The sequence below is a fragment of the Mirounga leonina genome, unplaced genomic scaffold, assembly GCF_011800145.1.
Source record: "Mirounga leonina isolate KUSES-001 unplaced genomic scaffold, KU_Mleo_1.0 Mir_176, whole genome shotgun sequence".
In the NCBI taxonomy this organism is placed as follows: domain Eukaryota; kingdom Metazoa; phylum Chordata; class Mammalia; order Carnivora; family Phocidae; genus Mirounga; species Mirounga leonina.
This window is the reverse complement of record NW_023270454.1, coordinates 15,146,354-15,167,120: the sequence shown is the minus strand read 5'-3', so window position 1 is coordinate 15,167,120 and position 20,767 is coordinate 15,146,354. Positions and strand designations below refer to the sequence as shown.

General features: G+C 35.3%; 2 protein-coding genes across 3 annotated transcripts in view; one reads left to right on the top strand and one right to left on the bottom strand.

Annotated features, from left to right (window-relative positions):
- The window catches only part of GALNTL6 (polypeptide N-acetylgalactosaminyltransferase like 6), a 1,199,405-nt gene that overhangs the window by 135,050 nt on the left and 1,043,588 nt on the right, over positions 1-20,767 (top strand). The gene's annotated exons all lie outside the window — the stretch shown is intronic.
- Positions 12,890-13,367, bottom strand: LOC118022157 (protein S100-A10-like). The gene has a single exon (XM_035022703.1). The coding sequence runs from the start codon at positions 13,325-13,327 to the stop codon at positions 13,034-13,036; it is 294 nt and encodes a 97-aa protein (XP_034878594.1). The 5' UTR covers positions 13,328-13,367; the 3' UTR covers positions 12,890-13,033.

Genomic DNA, 20,767 nt, shown 5'->3' with positions numbered 1-20,767 from the left:
TAAAATTCTTCAATAGTTAGTACAAATGTGTGCATAGAAACACATACTAATAGGGCGCCTGGGTGGCTCAGTCGTTAAGCGTCTGCCTTCGGCTCAGGTCGTGATCCCAGGGTTCTGGGATGGAGCCCTGCATCGGGCTCCCCACTCTGCAGGAAGCCTGCTTCTCCCTCTCCCACTCCCCCTGTCCCTCTCTTGCTGTCTCTCTCTATCAAATAAATAAATAAAATATTTTAAAAAAAGAAGAAAAAAAGAAACACATACCAATAGAGTCAGTGTTCCTCTTCCCAAGTTCAAATGTTGTGAGGACTTAAATGTAATTTTTTGATTTAAATATACTCTAATTTCCTGACATATTTTGCAAAGAAATAATTCTTATAAAAATAACATTCACTTAATAGGAATAGTATAAAACAGCATACACGTATGAATAGTATATGTATGTGTATCCATTGCTTTGTAAGCATAGTACCATGCTTACAGGTAATCTTGAATAAATTTCCAAGTAAAAAACAACGTGTACAACTGTTTCCATTTAACTTTTCTAATTGTAATATATGTCCTTTGCAAAACATGTCATAAACAATAGTTTTGAGATACTGTGTATATTATTTTTTAATTAATTTATTTTTATTTAAATTCAATTAACATATAATGTATTATTGGTTTCAGAGGTATAGGTCAGTGATTCACCAGTCTTCTATAATACCCAGTGCTCATTTCATCATGTGCCCTCCTTATTAATGTCCATCACCCAGTTACCCCATCCCCCACCCTCTCCCCTCCAGCAACCCTCAGTTTGTTTCCTGTGCTTAAGAGTCTCTTATGGTTTGTCTCCCTCTGATTTAATCTTGTTTTATTCTTTTCCCTCTCTTCCCCTATGATTCTCTGTTACGTTTCTTAAATTCCACAATTTCACGTATCAGCGAGATCATATGATAATTGTCTGTGTATTTTAATCTGTGTCATGTCTAAAATGTCATGACTGGCATGTACCTTTCTAATGTTTTATAGTTATTAGAAGTAGTAAGATATCAGAGTGTGAAAAGTGATAGGAGTCAGGTTTTTGTACTTACACATATACTTCTGGTAAATTTTTTATACACAAATTAATACCAGTTTGAAATTAATAAATTATAAACCAGTAATCAAAGCCAATATTTCATTTGGAGCTGAAAAAAATATTTATTGTTATTTAATCAATACCAGAACCTCAAACTAAATACATATTATTTGTTTATCATGTTTCTGTTTTTCTTCTATTATAAAAAATTTACAGTTTATTAATCAGTGTACATACAGCTACATTTGTGTACATACAATCTGTCTTGTCTTCTGTCTGTTCATCCTTGCACCTGTCTATGTAAGGTGTATGTCAGCCACAGTCATACATGCACTTAGACTGCATAGATCAAAAGGTTTTGGTGCCATATTGAACATCATTACCCTGGTTAAGAAAACATGTCAAAAGACAAATCATATTCTTAATCATATCCTGGGGAAAAACTGCAGCAACTTGCAGCTTGAACAACCGTAAGCTATAAAATTCAAAAGCTGATCGTCAGTTATTCATAAAATGATTCTTTATTGCCAATTATTCCTTAAATTTTTAATTTCTGAAATTGGTAGGTTGTCTCAGTTTCAACAGGAGCTTTGGAATGCCACTTGACACAGCTGTTTTTCTAGGATATTTCAACTGCTTTTACTTAATCCATGTAGTGGAATCCTTCATTAAAATAAAAAACAAAAACTCTGATGGCCCATTCCTACTATCTTAAACTATAAATCTCCCTGAAGCTTCCAAACTCTCTCTATATTTATTTAGAAAACACAAGGGAGAAATTAAAAGAGGGAATCAAGACTGTTGCATTTGTTTTTCCTTCGAAAGAAAAGCTGGATTAAAATTCTGCATAATAGTACAGTTTTCTTAAGTTTTTAAAAATATTTTTAATGCTTGAAATATTTAGTGTTCATGACACTTAGCAGTGATTTAATTTACAGTTTCACAGTATGAATGTGTGTATGTATGTGTGTGTTTTATGTGAAGATTAATTAGATGTGGCATATTTATCCACACTGGCTTTCCATTGCCCTTTCTCATGGGACCAGGTCAATAACTGAATGATTAGTATAGGAAACCCTATTCTTAAATAAAAATAGTTAATAAATTGCCCTTTACTTACTGCTACTATGCCTAATAACAATAATATGTACTTTAAATTCAATCACAGCCACCTTTTTGAAAAGTTATTGTTCTATAATACTTTATCATTGACACCTCCTATTGCAATTAATTTTTAACAATTCTTTTCTATATGTTTGTAAAAAGAGTTCATCCTGTATAATAAACTCCAGAAAGCAAATCGTAGGTACTAAAACTTGAGAGCAGTGTATTTTACCTTTTAAAAATGCAGCTTGCACAAACTAAAGCTAATAAAAATGTTTATTGTTAAATATGTTGGCTAAGGCATTTATAAAATAGTGACACATTTGCTCTTAAATCTATTTTTTGTGCATTCCTCCTTTTAGGCTGATACATTAGTTGAGTTATATGTTTAAATTATTAATTTTATTTTGCCTCTGAATCCTCTTTTTTGGATCACCCCAGAATATTTGGGGGGAGGGGTGTGTGTATGTCGGGGGGCATGGTACTAAGGGACTAACTACCCCTCCTGCTGGTGTTCAGACCAGGACCATGGGACAAGATTAAACAGAGCTCAGTTCTTTGTACATTGGTTGTATGACTTCGCTATTCATTTTTCTTATTTGAAATTGTTATTAGTTGCTGATGATATTGTACCTTACTATTTAATATAGACCTCTTTTAAATGCTAACTATTAAATTATATATTATGCCTCACATTTAACAAGTTAAATGATATTAGAGAAGACTTATGAAAACCTTATTTAACTTTTTAAAAATTCTTTATCTTCTTAAGGTACAAAATCATTTTTATTTACTGATCCAGAACTTCAAATTACTTATTTCATTATTTAAATACTAATTTAAATTTAATACTAATTTAATACTAATTGTTTAAAAGTGTTTAAGATCCAGTAGCATGAGGAGCATAAGGAATTTATAGGTATATAAACAATATTTATAGAGAGAGGAGATAGGAAAGTAGAGAGAATTAACTCAATTAACATACAGATACGAAGAAACACCAAGTTCGGAATGTTGGTAATGGAAACGGTCTTTGAAACAGGTTTTGTTTTGTTTTGTTTTCCATTCCTGGACAGTGCTTCATAGTAATTCTTTTTCTTGGCTACTGTTGAGAGTAGATTTGCAGTTCTGAAGAATGTAGGATGGCACCATGTCAGTAAAATGCTCTCGTTACAGTGTTGCAGACTATAAGAAAAGGCTGAATTTCACTTCAATATCATAACCACTGAGCTGCATTTCTGTTGACCCTGACATTTTATTTATTTATTTATTTATTTGTTTGTTTATTTATTTATTTATATTTTAAAAGATTTTATTTATTTATTTGACAGAGAGAGTTAGCGAGAGCAGAAACAAGCAGGGGGAGTGGGAAAGGGAGAAGCAGGCTTCCTGCTGAGCAGAGAGCCCTTTTAAAAGGCTGACTTGAAGTAGTCTCCCTAGCCATTTGCAACTTTTTGGCCTTAAGCTGCCAGGGCAATATTGTGTCTTCCATTGTTTTCTTTAAGCTATTTTTGTATATATTAGAATTTCACAAATAATGATAATTTAAAAATTAGCTCATTCACATTCATTTTAAACAATGCTTATCTAGTTTACCCTATCTCAGAAACAGGATATTACTGTAAGGTGATGTGAATTTATTCCGAACTTGAAGGAGTTCATTTAACTAGGACTTTTTTTTTTTAAATAAACACAACCAAAGTGTTAGTTGAAAATAACTCTTACTTGGTGAATATCTTTGTGACAGAAATGATTGTAAGTGCTAGAGAGGTAACAGTGGACAAAATTGGCAAAATAATCCTTGCCCTTGCCTTGGAGAATACAGGAAATGAATACATAAATGAGTTATTATATATATACATGTGTATGTATATATATATATATATATATATAGTATATGTGTGTATACACCATATATTATTTTTATACATTATAAAATTAGAAAATTATGTATACATATAGTTAGTTGATGATGAGTGTTATGAAAAAATAATAGTAACAAAGCAGGGAAAGAGGATAAACATTTCCAAAGGGCCAAGGAAGGACAAATGCAGTTTTACATAGCTTGTTCCATGAAAGATTAGCTGAAAAAGTGACATTGTGCAAAAACTTTAGGAGACCGGTGGGGTGGGACAGCTACATGGTAGATGCAAAATCTCTGAGGTGGGGTATTTGTCACATTCAGGAAAGAGCACTGAAGGCGGAGGTGTCTCAGGTGGAATGATCAAATATTTAGAGTATTTAAATAAATACCCTACATGTCATGTAGCAAATTTTTAGTCACAGATGACTTTGTACTATCACGTATGTGTCTGCTGCCTCCTCTTTGGACTCTGAGTTCTGCAAAAGCATAGTTGAGTGGTATTCATTTTTGTACCCCCAGAGTATGATAACAGTATCTGTTATGTTGAAGGCATCTTGCTGGCTTGAAGTATGACTTGGGTCATGAAAAGTCCAAATCTCAATGTGCAGTGGCGCAAAGAGTTAGAGACACCATCCCTAGAGACTCAGTCTTCACAGATGAGAACACTGTGCTTGTTTCCTGTGGCTACTGTAACAACGTACACAAATTGGGTGGCTTAAAGCCACTGAAATTTATTCTCTAACAATTTTAGAGGCCAGGAGTCTGAAATTAAGGTGTTAGCTGTGTGCACTCCCTCTGAAGTCTCTAGTGATGAAGCCACTCCTTGCTTCTTGCAGCTTCTTGCTTGACATGTGGCCACATCCCTCCCACATCCAGTCTCTGCCTTGGAGGCCACATTGAGTCTTCTCCTCTGTGTGTGTCTGTTCCAAACTCCCTCTGCCTATCTATTATAAGAATATTTATTAGAGCTGCCTGGGTGGCTCAGTCGGTTAAGCTTCTGACTCTTGGTTTTGGCTCAGGCCATGATCTCATGGGTCCTGAGATTGAGCCCGGAGTTGGGCCCCGCACTCAACGAGGAGTCTGCTTGAAGATTCTCTCCTCCTGCCCCTACCCCCACTCATTCTCTCTCTCTCTCAAATAAATAAATAAATCTTAAAAAAAAAAAAAAAAGATATTTGTGGGTGCCTGAGTAGCTCAGGCAGTTAAGCGTCTGCTGTCTGTCTTCGGTTTAGGTCATGATCCCAGGGTCCTGGGATTGAGTCCCGCACTGGGCTCCCTGCTCAGCAGGGAGTCTGCTTCTCCCTCTGCCCCTCCCCACACTCATGCTCAATCTCTCTCTCTCTCTCTCCCTCTGACTCTCTCTTGCAAAAGTAAATAAATAAAATCTTTAAAAAAAAAAGCATATTTGTGATTGCATTTAGAGACTATCTGGATGATCCAGGATAAACTCCTCCTTCGAAGATCTTTAATCACAGCTTTTGAAATATAAGCTAATTTTCACTTTTTTGCCATGTCAAATAATAATCACAGGTCCTGGAGATTAAGATGTAGTCATACCTTTTGGGGGTCTATAATTTAACCCACTCCAAGCACAATAACAAGAGTCTCTAGATATGTGTTTCCAAATTAAAGTAGGGATCTATTTTGAAAGAATGTCCTCCTGTGGAGTAGGATGTGAGAAGGGATGGACATGAGAATAGGGCACTGGTCAACTTCACTGGAGTAGAGAAAGACTTGATTCTCAGATGAGTAATAGAAGTTAGAAGCTTTGTCATGTAGCCTGTGTATACTAATAAATGTTATGATTGGAAGCCAGTAGAAATGCACAGTCTTGCCCATTGCTACAACATACTATTCCCAAAACTCAGCAGCCTGATGCACTATGAATTTTGTTACTTACCTTGTGATCTAGGGTGTGCAGCTGAGGGAGAAGGTGCTCTCTCCATTCTGTTATTTAGGAACTCAGTCTGAGAGATGTTCTGCCACCTTCAAACATGATGCCCAAGCTCACCATGGCTTTCAACAACTGGCTTGTCAATGAAAGGCCAGTTAGAGAAGTTCTTATAATTTTCAGTGGTTTATCTTGAAAAAAAGAACATTTCTGAGACAGAATGCTCTCTGAAAAAATACAGTCATCGTTTTTCTTCTATGATTGTTCATTGTTGTTCAAATAAAGTGTTCCCATGTGTGGGGCAGGGGTGGGAGAAAATGGCTTCCACTCAAGTTCTGATTTTGGTTGGTCCAGGGTTTTGCAGTTTAATTTTTAATGAGGACTATAATAAAGTTATAATGACATTTAATTATAGTTGAATGACATTACATAATACTGCCTTGTTTTAATTTCATTGTTATACCTTCAAAAAAAAAGAACTTCACTGCTAATGAGAATTGTCTTACCACATTTGAAAATGAATGGTAATATTATGTTTTATATGAAATCTCTGAAAAATGGACTTTTAATTTTTTTACACAGTCATTCTTCAAGAATGAAGATTTTTACATCAGTATACTTGTTGGTACTTTTAATTATACTAATTTTGGACAAAATGAAATTTGACCTTTATAGCACTACATCAATTTCATAACATTTCCAATCAATTTAATTTTCAATGTAAAGATGTCAAGACAATGATTTCAAGTTTATAGCAAATTGACTGGGATACTGTTATATATTTCAGTGTGCCTTAATCAACTTAAAGTTAAGAATCAAATAAGGTCAGGATAACTCTGTGTTTACTTCGGTTTACAATACGGCCATCAGGAGATTCTGATCATCTCTCTTTCCCAAATCTGTGTACTGTGAAAAATCTTACTGCAATTATCAAGTAAAGGGGATGGTCCTGGGATTATGGCCACAACATAGAGATGCATGAGGAATTTTTTTTTTTTGAAATACAAAGTATTTTTGCTGAACTATCTTAATAGCAATTCATTACCATATCATTAAATCAATTAATATTAATAATTAAATTAACTAATATAATGTGTATTATTATAGAAAATAAGCTATTTCATCTTTTATGATTTCCAAGAATATATTTTCCAAGAAGAGAAAAAAGATATTGCCTTACCTCACATAAAATGTTATTATTTGATATTTCATTCATCTTAAATTTTTTTTTAAAGATTTTATTTATTTATTTATTTGACAGAGAGAAAGACAGGGAGAGAAGGAACACAAGCAGGAGGAGTGGGAGAGGGAGAAGCAAGCTTCCCGCCAAGCAGAGATCCTGATGTGGGGCTCGATCCCAGCTTACCATAAATATGCTCAAACACTTACATTAGCCTACAGTTGGGCAAAACCACCTAACAAAGCCCCTTTAATATTAAAGTGCTGAGTATATCATGTAATTTATTAAATTACTGAAAGTGAAAAACTGAATGATTGTATGAGTACAGGATGATTGTAAGCGTATCGGTTGTTTATCCTCATGATCCTGTGGCTGACTGGGAGCTGGGTCTCCCTGCCGCTGTCCCACATCCCGAGGGAGTATCATGGGGCATATTGCTAGCCCAGGAAAAAGACCAAAATTCAAAATTTGAAGTATGGCTTCTACTGAATGTGTATTGCTTTTGCAATATCGTAAAGTTGGAAAATTGTAAGTTGAATACAAGTTAGGGACATCTCTACTACATTAAGAACTGGGGCTAGAAAGACTAAATATCTAGTTGAAAACATCAAAGTATATTGGGAAAGATAGGAAACATATTATGAGATTCATATACACATTGCAGAAAGAGACACGAGTAGAATGTTATGAAAGAATAGAAGAGAGGCTTTCCAGAGGAGATTTCATTTAAATTGAGTAGGTCACACAGTGATCTGGAAGACTGAAAAAATATTCCTCTCTTCAGTCTTCTTGGATAAATGAAAGGATATTCAAAGACTGAAATTTTGTTGTAATGATTTGGATTTCAACTTTCACATGAAATCTACTTTTCAAGTCAATGAGCAATAATTACAAGCCAGCTACGTGTCAGGAACTGTGCTTGGAGTTCATCTCAAGTAGTCTTTGGGGTTAGTTAATCCGAGAGACCAACGAAATTAGAACTTCTTCATAACATAGTATATTATCTGTGGCTGTGTAATGTGAAATTAATGAAAAAGGAGGCCATTAGACTGAGGTGGGTCTAATGCTGCGGCAGCCTTTGTAAGCAAACCAAAACCCAACCCTGTAAATGCCTCAAGGTTACAAAGTTGAAACCCAAGGACAACCAGTTACTAACAGCCAGCTAGGTTTTAAGCTTTAGCCAATCAAATAATTTCCTCACATTTCCGCGTTTTGTCTTTATATATAAATGTCTCCCCTGGCTTCAGTCTGTGGAGCAGTCCTAACCACTTCCAGTTTTGCACTTGCCAATTTGAATTGATTTTTGCTCAAATAAATTCGTAAAAATTTTAATATGCCTCAGTTTATCTTCAGCGGTAACAAATTACCACACGTGTAGTAGCTTAAGTGATGTATACTACTACATCTGTAGGTACAACTGTTCTGTGTTATTGTTTCTCTAGTGGGAAGTCTGTAAACTGCTTATCTGGGTTTTCTGCTTCAGGGTCTCACCAGGCTATATTCCAGGTGCTGGCTAAGTGTGCAGTATCATCAGAGGCTCCATTAGGGAAAGATCAACTTCCAAGAGTCCTCAGGCTGTGGCAGAATTTGTTTCCTTTGGTCATAGGGCTGAGGGTTTCAGTTTTTTACTCCTGACAGCCCTGAGCTACTAGAGGACGCATGGAGTTCCTTCTCAAGTGGGTTACTCCAACATGGCCCTTTACTCCATGGCATACTTCTTGAAAGGTAATAATGGAGATAAAGTAAATCTGCCAGCAAGACAGAATCTTGTACATAAAACATGATTATGGGAGTGACCTTCCATCACCTTTGCTGTATTCCATTAATTAGAGGCAGGTCACAAGTTGCACCACACTCAGAGGGAGAGGGTTACGCAGAGGCGTGAATACCAGGAGGTGGGAGTCACAGGCGCCACCTGTATGTATTGTACCTTAGAATTTGGAAAGCTCTGTAGGCACTTAGCTTAGCCTAAGCGTTTAGAAGGTTTTCCTAGAAGAAATGGAAGTTCTATGAATGAGGTTCAGGAAAAAAAAAAAAAAATTGGCAAGCAAACGAAGGCAGGAAGGGCATTCCTGGCAGAGAAAAATAGCTGGAGCAAAAATACTGATGGGCAGACAAGAGCGCGTCAGGAAGGTCCAAGTGAACGGTGAGACATGGCTCAGGAGGAAACTAAGGATCAGGTAGTGTGGAGCCAGAGATGCTGTGCTTCAGGGCAGGGGAGAAAGACTCTGACCAAAGTAGGAGAAGTGATTGGTTTGTAAAAACTCGAGTCAATAAGATCACTTAGGAAGAGAGTTCAGTGATCCTGTCAGAGGTAATGGCCTGAATTAGGACCAGGACAGTGGAAATGAAGGAAAACAAAGAGATTGGCAAACCTTTAGGGAATGATAACAGGAAATCAAAGTGTATTGATTAGTTACATTCAGAATTCAGGGAAAATGAGGTGTCTGACTTCCTTTTAGTTTTCTGCCTTGTATATAGGATAAATTATAGAGACAGCCTTAGACTAGGGATACTGTTTTTTTAAAAATTTTAATAGATTTTCTTTTTGCCAATTTAAGTTACATATCTTTGTTTTAGGATTGTCTTCTGTGATTAGGATTGGGAAAAATCCCTTTGGTAGCCATCTGAAGACATATGTTTTAAAAATTAATGTGGAAAAGACATCTTGCTTTTCTTTGCATTGATACAGGTAACTAAGGGGGGGAAAACTCTGGGCTGCTTTTACTTAAAAGGAAGTATTTCCTATCGAGATGTGACCATAATAGTTAGATGAACAGCAGTATAAAATACTTTGACATAGCTCTCATGTAATATGCTTCCAGTGTTTATGCAGCCAAAGATGTTTTAACATCCACTTTAAAAATTTTTAATTATAAAGCATCTGAAATTTTACAAAGATAACATCACTGACTCGCATGGGCCATAACTAAGATTAAACAGATGTTAACATTATGCTTTATTTACTTCACATCATTCCCTCATTGAAAGAAATAAAACATTAACTTCATCTCAACACCCTCATCCTTCTTTCAGTGCTTGCTCCCAGAGTTAACTCCCAGAGTTAACTTTTACATTAAAAAAAAGTTGCATATCATAGCTAATTTTTACATATTTTATTGAATATTTATTTCAAAAAACAAATATTAAATATTCTGTTTTAAAATAATAAATAGTATGATGATGTACTTGTCATTTTGTAATGTGATTTTCTCATTTAACATTGTGGAATGTTTTTTTTTTTAATTTTTATTTTATTTATTTTTTTTAATTCCATGTTTTTCTTTAAGTTTCTGTTTGGTTGTGGGTCATTAGGTGACGTCCAAAACTTGATGTGAAGGAGGTAAATTTTTTGAGTCCTTGAATATTCCACATAACATTTGATTAATATTTTTGTCAAATATAGGATTCTAGGTTGAGGGTAATTTACTCTCAGAACATAAAATCATCACTCTCACTGCTTCATGAGAAGCCTGAGGCCAGCCTGATTCTGATTCCTTTGCAGATGACTTACTTATTTTTTTATTTTATAAAAATAAATATATAATGTATATATGTATATATAAAATAATTTATATATATATATGTATATATGTGCATATAAAAATTTCCATCATGTTTTATGTAGATTCTGACTCAGAATGCCATCATGTGTGTCCTGCACATTTATTTAGTCATTTGCTACTAAAATCATTAGCCACAGAAAAGGTAAAATTTTTATACTATTTTTCTAAGAAGTCTTTGTACATGTCTCCTGTGTACATGTGTTAGAATTTTTGGAGTTTAAATTCCTTGTTATAGAATATCTAGATTGTAGGACATGCATATCTTCAACTTGTCTAGAAATTCATAACACTTTACCTAAGCTTCATGAATATAAATGAGTTCCCATCTCCCACATCTTCACCAATGCTTATTATTATCAGACTTATAAAAGTTTTATCATCTTATGAATGTGAAATAGCATCCCATCGTTATTACCATTTTATTTTTACCTGAAGACTCATGAGACCAAACATCCTGTAATGTATTTCTTGACCTTTTGATTTCTTACTCTTGAGAATCTCATGGTCTGTACTTTTTACATTTATTTTAGTTGAGATGTGTGATTTTTTCTTTCTGATTTGCAAGTTATTTATTTATTTATCTATCTATCTATCTATTTATTTATTTATTTATTTATTCATTTTGCAAGCTATTGTTATTTTCTGGACACTAACCCTTTGTTGTCTATAGGCTTTACAGTTTCTCCTTTTTGTGTCTTTTGCTTTCAATTTGTTTATGATGTCTTTTTTCCCTCTTAAGAATTCCCTCCATTGAGATTGTTAAAATGTGCCCCCATATTTCTTTCTGTAGGTTTAGTTTTGCTTTCACCTATGTGTCACTGTTTATTCTGTTGAATGTTAGGGAGCCATGTAAATTTTCTTTGATCATAAGGGGTAGCCATCTCTTTCAACACAATTCATGGAATAATGCAGACTTTTCCTCTGAAGCAGCAAGAGGATCTAGTATTTCCTTTCTGTTCCATTAAGCAAATGCCATGCTTTTCAAAAGAATTGTAAGTTCAAAACAAGGTATTCTATCTGATAAGCTGTGTCCTTTAAAGTTGTTCTATTATTTGAGATTTTCTTTGCTGTTATTAGCTATTTACTTCGCATTTAAAAAAGGAACCAGCTTACTACGTTTTAAGGATAACATTTGTGGAGTTAGGTTGGAACTGTTTGGAATTTATGGAGAATATACCATATCTTTTCTTATATTTTTCAGTATTATTTTACAATTATTGACATGTTTTGCATATGTCATAATTAGAGTAAATATTTTGGTATCATACATGATTCCTCTCTTCTCTCATTCTTTACACATACTGCACCAAAGTTTTCCCCGTTCCATTGGGCTATACATAACTACCCCATCACCTTTCTCTTCTCTTTCCTACCACTTCCTCTTAACCTTTAGATCATTCTGCTCCAGCAGAATGGTCTTCTTGCTAAGAGAAGGTGAAAATCATATTCCTCTTTCAGGGATTTTAAAATTTGTGATCCCCTTTGCTTGGAATGCCACCCCTTCTCCCTAGCTGATCTTTCCATAGTTGTGTCTCTCACGTCACTCAGGTTTCAGCCTGACTGCCACTGTTATATGTAGGTCTTTCTTCATATTTCTTTGGTACTTCTGTAAATTAAGACACCCTCCCTCATCCTCTAAACATTCATTTCGTGCTTTTCTTAATTTCAGAGTAATTACCACTCACTGACTCCTTTTAGTACACGATAACATTCTCAATACCTAGAATAATGTCTGACTGAGTAGCAACTCAATAAATGTTAGTAGAATAACTGTAAGAATGAGGGCATCTACTCTTAGGTATCATAAAATTGTTATTTTTGACTAGATTTTCTCTCAAATTATGTTTCATAATTGTTCTTGGAGAATGAAAACATAATCGATGTCTGAAAAACAATAAATCTTTAATAAATATTTAGTCTATACCAGGTGGTGTTCTAAGTAATTTATATTATGAATTCACTGAATCCTCACAACTCTAAAGATAAATACCGGGGTAGGCAGATAGTCTCTCCTCTGCTGTCCTGCCCACTGTTCCCTTGTGGTGTAGTCAATAAACTTCTGTCTCCTTTAAATGTGTGTATATATCTATATATACACACACCAGTATTATTTTTTTTTTCAAGTGAGGAACTAAAAAAGGAATTTGTTTATTGAGGGCAAGAGGGTGCAAGCAATATAAAAATCAAAAGCTTATCTGACTTCTCTTTCTCTGCTTCTCAAATGGGGGTTGGATTTTATTTGTACATTTCTGAGGGTCCCCATCTGCTCATGGAATCCTTTATACAGGGGGAAGCTGTGGGACAGATTCCTAAAGAGACCCTTCAGGAAAACTCTCATTGGGTGGGCAGGAGTGTTGCTCGATGTTGCCTACTTCTTTCCCTCCTGCTTCATGTGTATTACAAAATAGTCATTGCATGCCATGGTGAGTCCAGCAATTAGCAAGAAGAAGCTCTGGAAGCCCACCTTGCCATCTGGGCACTGGTCCAGGTCCTTCATTATTTTGTCCACGGCCAGAGGGTCTTTTTGATTTTCCAAAAATCCAGGGAACTCCTTTTCCATGAGTACTCTCAGGTCCTCCTTTGTTAAGTAGCCTTTATCCCCAGCAAACTTGTGAAACGTGAACATCATGGTTTCCACGGCGTGCTCCATTTGAGACGGCATTTTGGTGAGGTCTGTTGAAACCTTGGCCCAAGGCACTGCGGGGACGATTTGCACACCAGTATTATTATTACTTCCTCTTAACAGATGAAAACACTGAAGTCAGGGAGTTTTAAAAATGTGCTCTTGGTCATTTAACAGTGGAGTCACTTGAAATCAGTGAAATCACTGCATTCTGGCTCCAGAGCCTGCAGGCCACAACACAAAAAGAGTGGTCTTAACAGTGATTGCTGGTTTTCAGTATGGGAAATAAAATGAGGAAATAGCTGGAAAATTTTCAAATGAGAAGACTAGTAAGAATAAGTGAATCTTGGGGTGCCTGGGCGGCTCAGTCGGTTAAGTGTCTGCCTTCAGCTCAGGTCATGGTCTCAAGGTCCTGGGATGGAGCCCCACATCAGGCTCCCTGCTCAGCGGGGAGTCTGCCTCTCCTTCTCCATCTGCCCCTCCCCCAGCTTATGCTCTCTCTCGTGCAAAAAGAACTAAATAAAATCATAAAGAGAATAAGTGAATGCATATTCATGTACTTATGTGTGACAATTAGCTTTTCCATATCCCCTTAATGATCTCTTTTACATTTTTATAAAAGAGAAATAATAGGAAAAATTATATCTTTGAGAAAATACATCATTAATGTACTCTACAATTCATAGTCTCCTATTTTTCTTACAAAAACTTCACTATCATGGGATACCTATTTGCCATTTTATTTTATACTTGAAATGTTAAACAATACTCTATGCATTAAGATTTCCTCTGTGTATTTGGAGGTGCTTTGGGGGCTCAGTCAGTTAAGCATCGACTCTCGATTTGGGCCCAGGTCACAATCTCAGGGTCATGAGATTGAGCACTACATGGGGCTCCACGCTCAGCAGGGAGTCTGCCTGAGATTCTCTCTCTCCCATCCCCTCTCCCCCTACCCCTCCATCTGCTCCTACATGCATGCACGCACATGCACTCTCACCCTCTCTCACAAATACATAAATAAATCTTAAAAAAATGATTTCCTCTGTGTATTTGATATCAATTTTTTCTTAAGGAGCATAGTAACTCTTATTGACTATATTCACTGGTTTCAACTCCAGAGATAATTCCTTATATTTCTCCATATATTAGCTGCATTAAATAATCTATAGTATCCAGACCAGTCATTTCTCTGTGACATCTTCTTTTCCTTGCAGGTCTTTAAAACCTTCTCTCATTGGGCCCAACTTGTCTGGCCATCTTTGTCCCCACTAATTCCCCACACCCATTTTTTTTTTTTTTCTGTATTCAACCCAGTCTACTTACTTTTCCAGAAACACATCTTATACGTTTTAACCTCTGTGACTATACTGAAATCTTTTATCTCATTGGTATGGCTTTGCCATTCTTACTCCCTTGCAGCTATTTGAATTTTATTAGTCTTTAAAAACCCAGTCATATTCTACATCTCTTCCATAAAAGTATGTCTCTACTCTATCTGGATAACAAAGTGATGCTGCTAGGAAAAATAGTCACTGGTATTGTAACAGTGCTGTATGATGACAGATGGTAGCTACACTGGCAGTGAGCTCAGGGTAAAGTATAGACTTGTGGAATCACTATGCTGTATACCTGAAACTAATGTAACATTGTGTGTCAACTATACTTCAGTAAAACAAAAAAGAAAAAAGAAAGTGATGCTATCACATATAGGGGTGCACACGGAAGGACTGGCAAAAATATCAGCAGTATTTCAAACAGGTTCCTTTACTCTGTCACTGGTTACTCATATTACCTTACTCACATTCTGTGCTTTCTATGCACAGGCCTTTCTCTATATTTTCTAGTATCGCTCATTGAATGAAATCACCAACAACAATACTGGCCAAAAATACAGAGTGAAATGCTTTATTGTAACAGGACAGTATTATCTTTTTGAATTAGTGCTTTCATTTTCTTTGGGTAAATACCCAGTAGTGGAATTACTAGATCATATGGTATTTCTGTTTTTAAATTTTTGAGCAATCTCTTTACTGTTTTCCATAATAGTTACACCAATATAGTGACAGATGGTGACCACATTTACCATAGTAAACATTGAGTAATGTATAGAATTGTCGAATCACTATGTTGTACACCTGAAACTAACATAACATTGTATGTCAACTATAGTTCTATTAAAAAAGATACAGGGAGAAATCTTTTATAGATAATTTTTTCCCAAGAGGTTGTCTGTGGTTGTTTACTGTAGTTTCAAATTTAGTCTCAACTTATATCTTTTACTTTCCTTTATTTTTTTAAAGATTTTGTTTATTGACAGAGAGAGAGAGAGACAGCAAGAAAGGGAACACAAGCAGGGGGAGTGGGAGAGGGAGAAGCAGGCTTCCTTCCAAGCAGGGAGCCCAATATGGGACTCGATCCCGGGACTCCAGGATCATGACCTGAGCCGAAGGCAGATGCTTAACAACTGAAACACCTAGGTGCCTTACCTTTTACTTTCAGTTGAGTCTTCTCCATTAGCTTCCTTGGAGGGGGCAATATATTGCTGGTTTTGCTGATTCTCCCCATTCCCCGCTCCCTCCCACTCACACATCCATCTGAGGCCCCTAAATCCAAGTCTGTGGGTGAGATGCTCTTTCTTTCACAAAACATTTCTGTCTCAGTTTAGCATTTGGTTGTCTTCTGCCTGTTTCTTGTACTAAACTGCAAGCCAATTATCTCTCCTCTAGAATCATTGTATTCAGAGGCAATGTGTATAATATGATGGAAGCAGATTTTCTGAGTTTAAGTTGTGGTCATGTGATTTTAGCCTCATATTTCTTATCTATAACTAATGTATACCTTACATAGATATGGACTGATATGTGCTCCCAATGAAGTAAGTACATAAAAGCACTTTATGAAATATGAAAAATTAAAATGTTAACTGATTTGAAAAATTAGCCTGTCTTCTTTAGAAAAGTCTGTAGAAGAACCATGAGAGACTATGGACTCTGAGAAACAAACTGAGGGTTCTAGAGGGGAGGGGGAGGGGGGATGGGTTAGCTGGTGATGGGTATTAAAGAGGGCACGTACTTCCTGGAGCACTGGGTGTTGTACGCAAACAATGAATCAGGGAACACTACATCAAAAACTAATGATGTAATATATCGTGATTAACATAACATAATAAAATTTAAAAAAAAAGAAAAGTCTGTAGCACAAACTTCCCTGGTTTTCATTCTTTCCATTTATACATAATTTTATGCATATCTTTGACATATAGTATATATGGATTAGATCCTTCTTGCACCAAAAAAGAGAGAAGTGCAATAAATATGCAATTAGATGCAAAACTGTGCCTGATGCCAGCCTTTGATTTGGTTAAGGGAGGTTTTTTCCTCAGTGCTTATCAATATTTTTTTGGTGATGTTTTTGCATATGTCTTTAGTGGAAAAGTCTCTTGAGAAGTACATATCAAGTGGCCTGCCAGCCCTATATCTTTCCACAATCCCTCAGCAATGCCATTTTGCCTGAATTGCTAGTAGATTGCATTCACAAAGAATTTCCTCCATCCTGCCTGCAGGTGGTTATTAAACTACACCTTGCCATTTGCCAGTGGCTGGACATCCTGCCAACTTTCATTCTTAATATAGGTCTAGCCCAAAAGAGTTTTATTGAACATCCTTGATTGCATTCATGCAGGAATGTATTCCATAATGTTCTTGTTGACAGTCCTACTCAGGATTTACTGACTTTGGATTTATAGAGGAAGTTGTAGATACACCATATGATAATCACTTTCCTGTTTACTGGTATTGTAGTGCTGATTTTAAAATACTTTAAAATTTTCAACTGTTGATGACTGAAATTTCAATTGTATAGATTAGTGTTAGAATAAAAGATTATATCCATCATTGTCTTATGTGAAAAAAAATTGCCAGAGATATACTGATAATTTTGTTTGAGGTTCCTCAAATTTGAATCTCAACTGGACATTATAAAATATTGGAAAGGAGGGGGACAATGGGGAGAATTATGCTTTATTCATTCCTAGTTACCTTTCCCACTGTGTACAACATATTGTAGCTACCATCTGTTCAGTATTAAGAGTAAGGATACCCATTATGGATGAAGCTGAAAAAATATACAGTGAATAAAAATCAAGATACCCAATTCACATTGAATATTGTTAGTTAATGAAATTTATTTCCAAAAAGCATCATTTTAGAAAAGTCTAATTATATTGTTATTCTAACCATTATCAGCTTTATTGTTATTAAATGAGAAATCATAACTGACAGAACCCTCTTTTTAATCAAATGCTTTTGTTACAGAATATCTTGTTGCAATTCATGAGAATTATTTGTATAAATTGTCTGTTCATAATATATTATAAAGCCTTGTTTTTCACGTAAGAGATTTGTTGCAGAAAAACACAACACAGTTGTGTTCATGGAGGATACTTCAACACAGTTAAAGATGATTTTGTATGGGTGACTTTAAATAATAATCAGGAAAACTATAACTTTGTGTGAAAACTACATCTGCTTTGCTAAATGTATAAATTGTATAGATAAACACTAATGTAGTATCTTTTATGGCATTTATTTTCTGTGTGTCCTAGTGACTACTGTTCTGTCAAGGTTTGCCACAACGATTTTGGAATTGCAATATGCAGCATGGCACATGTCTCTTCTACGCAGTTACCCGGTGAATTGTGTTGGTGGAAACTGGGTGTTATAAAAAAAAAAACAAAAACACCCCAAAAAACAAAAACAAAAACACCCCAAAAAACAAAAACAAAAAAACCCACACACACACGCACACACACACACACACCAGAGAGAGGGATTATTGACTCTGTTCATTACCAACTGTGAACAGCTGCACGGGGAAGCGGAAAGCCAGTCGGCCTGCCGAGCACCTCTCTGAGACTAAAGCCATTTGAAGCCAGGTCGGAAGCCGCAGGTGGCTGAGGTGTCTTGTCTAGACAGTGGGGATCTCTGCACAGCTCTTCAAGGAATGGGCACAGCAAGAAGGATCTAATCCATATATACTATATGTCAAAGATATGCATAAAATTATGTATAAATGGAAAGAATGAAAACCAGGGAAGTTTGTGCTACAGACTTTTCTTTTTTTTTAAATTTTATTATGTTATGTTAATCACAGCACTTTATAGAGAGAATGTCCTTCCAGAGTTCTTGGCACAGTTTCATGGCATGTTTCTTTTATGTATGAACACTACATCAAAAACTAATGATGTAATGTATGGTGATTAACATCACATAATAAAGAAAAAAATGTAAAAAAAATGAGTAAAGAGAAATAAAACAAAAGTAAATAATAGGATGTTTAGAGAATGGAGTAGAATGCTATACACATCTAAGTTTCGAGAACTGTAAGAAAACATGGTGACATTCCCCAACCCCCATTTTATAGCTAAGTACACAGATGTCCAGAGTAGGTGAATAAACCGCATCAGATCGCACAGTTAGATCGTAAGAGATCTGTTCTTTGTATCCAAATTTCTAGTGTCCATATTCAATACCTTTTCCAGGTGTATTATTAAATCCTTGCTACTCAAGATGTTGTCGGCAGACCAGTGGCATTGGTATCATCTGTCAGTTTTCTAGAAATGTAGAATCCCAGCCTCCTTCATAGAATTAGAACTAGCATTTTAGCAAGATTCTCCATGTGATGTTTATGTTGTATTAAATCACTAAGGATATGTTTATGTGTGATAAAGGTGGAAAATTGTGCGATATGTACAGTGGAAAATACTCCTTAGATCTTCCACCCATTATAATATTCATCCCATTCTATTGTTAAAGATATTCATTTGTTTGATTTTAAAAGATCCCTTTTTTATTTTAGTTTATATTATTTAAGATTTTATTTATTTATTTGACAGAGAGAGCAAGAGAGCACAAACAGGGGGAACAGTAGAGGGAGAAGGAAAAGCAGGCTCCTAGCTGAGCAGGGAGCCCGATGCGGGACTCAATCCCAGGACCCCAGGATCATGACCTGAGCCAAAGGCAGACACTTAACCATCTGAGCCACCCAGGTGCCCCAAAAGATCCTCTATTTTAATATAGTAATTTCAGCTTTTAGATAAATAAAAATACAGTATTCCTGTTTTTCAGTAAGTATAATTGTAACTTTATAGAAAGGACCTATACTGCCACAACTTTTAGTTTCTGATTCCCAAAATAAACATATATTAACAACACACTTTAATTACTAGCTTTCATATGAAAAATACAAACACATGTTTATTATTTCATTTTCTGTTGATTCTACTACTTTAAGAGGTAAAGATTGAAATTAGTTTTATCAGTAGGAAATAGTTAAAATAAAATTCATTGTTATTAACTCATTCAACAAATATTAATGGAGTGTATACAGTATGTTAGGCACTGTGCTAGATACTAAGTTTATTAGGGACTAATTGAGACTATTTTATTTTACACAAGATTCTACAAAATGATATATTTTGCACTGTATATTAACTTGTTTACTGATTTATCGTAGTTCACAAATTATTATAATTGGAAATGAAATGCAAACATTACCTTGATTTTTTAAAGATACTCTGTCTCTAGTCATAATTATTGGCACGGTGTTGGTCCATAGTAGCCATATGACCTATGAATATCAAATTTACTATTTTGTCTCTTCATCATGTTCCTTGACATAGAATTCATGATTTTAGAGACTTACAGTTTTTCCCAACAGTTACTCAAGATTAGGTAATCAATTATATCTGAAACATCCAGTTATATTATTTCAGTCATACAATTTTGAAACACTACAAAGATTATTTACAAATTATGTCATTTTAGTCTCTTTAAAGTAGGGTTTTTCAAATTTTATAATTACCAGAAAGCTTTTTAAAATTCACATCCTTGGACTATGACTAGATTAAAAGTTGCTAAATCTTCATTGTTAAGTCTTCAGAAGAGTCTGTACTTTGGCAATCTTTTCAGTTTATTTCTGTATACAACTGATGGTGGAGACCCATTGGGACAAACAGACTAGAACATTTCAGATCAAGACATGATATAACTTCAGTTTCTTGAATACCTATTGGTGAGACAAGGTGGATGAAACTGAGACTACAGCATTATTATGGTCTGTGATTTATCATTGAAATGCCTAAAACTTTATGTAACTATTAGAGGACATTAAGAAAGTAATTCTAAAATAAATTAGGAGAGTGAATGCATTTGCAGAGGAGTTAAGTCTAATGATACATTTCTTTTTGAGTGAAACCAGGAAGGGGTTATGAGTAAGAAGACCCTGATTTTAGAGTTTCAATAACAAAATTTCTCATTTAGGAGCTCTTAGGCAGAGAAGACTATGATACCAGTTTATGTAAATATATGGGTTTTGTTTTTGTTTTTGTTTTTGCCTATTCTCAGTATCCAGTTACTCTTTCAGTCTGCCCAGTGGCAGCCATGCAAAACTGTGACCTTGAAATTTGACTTAATTTCCCTT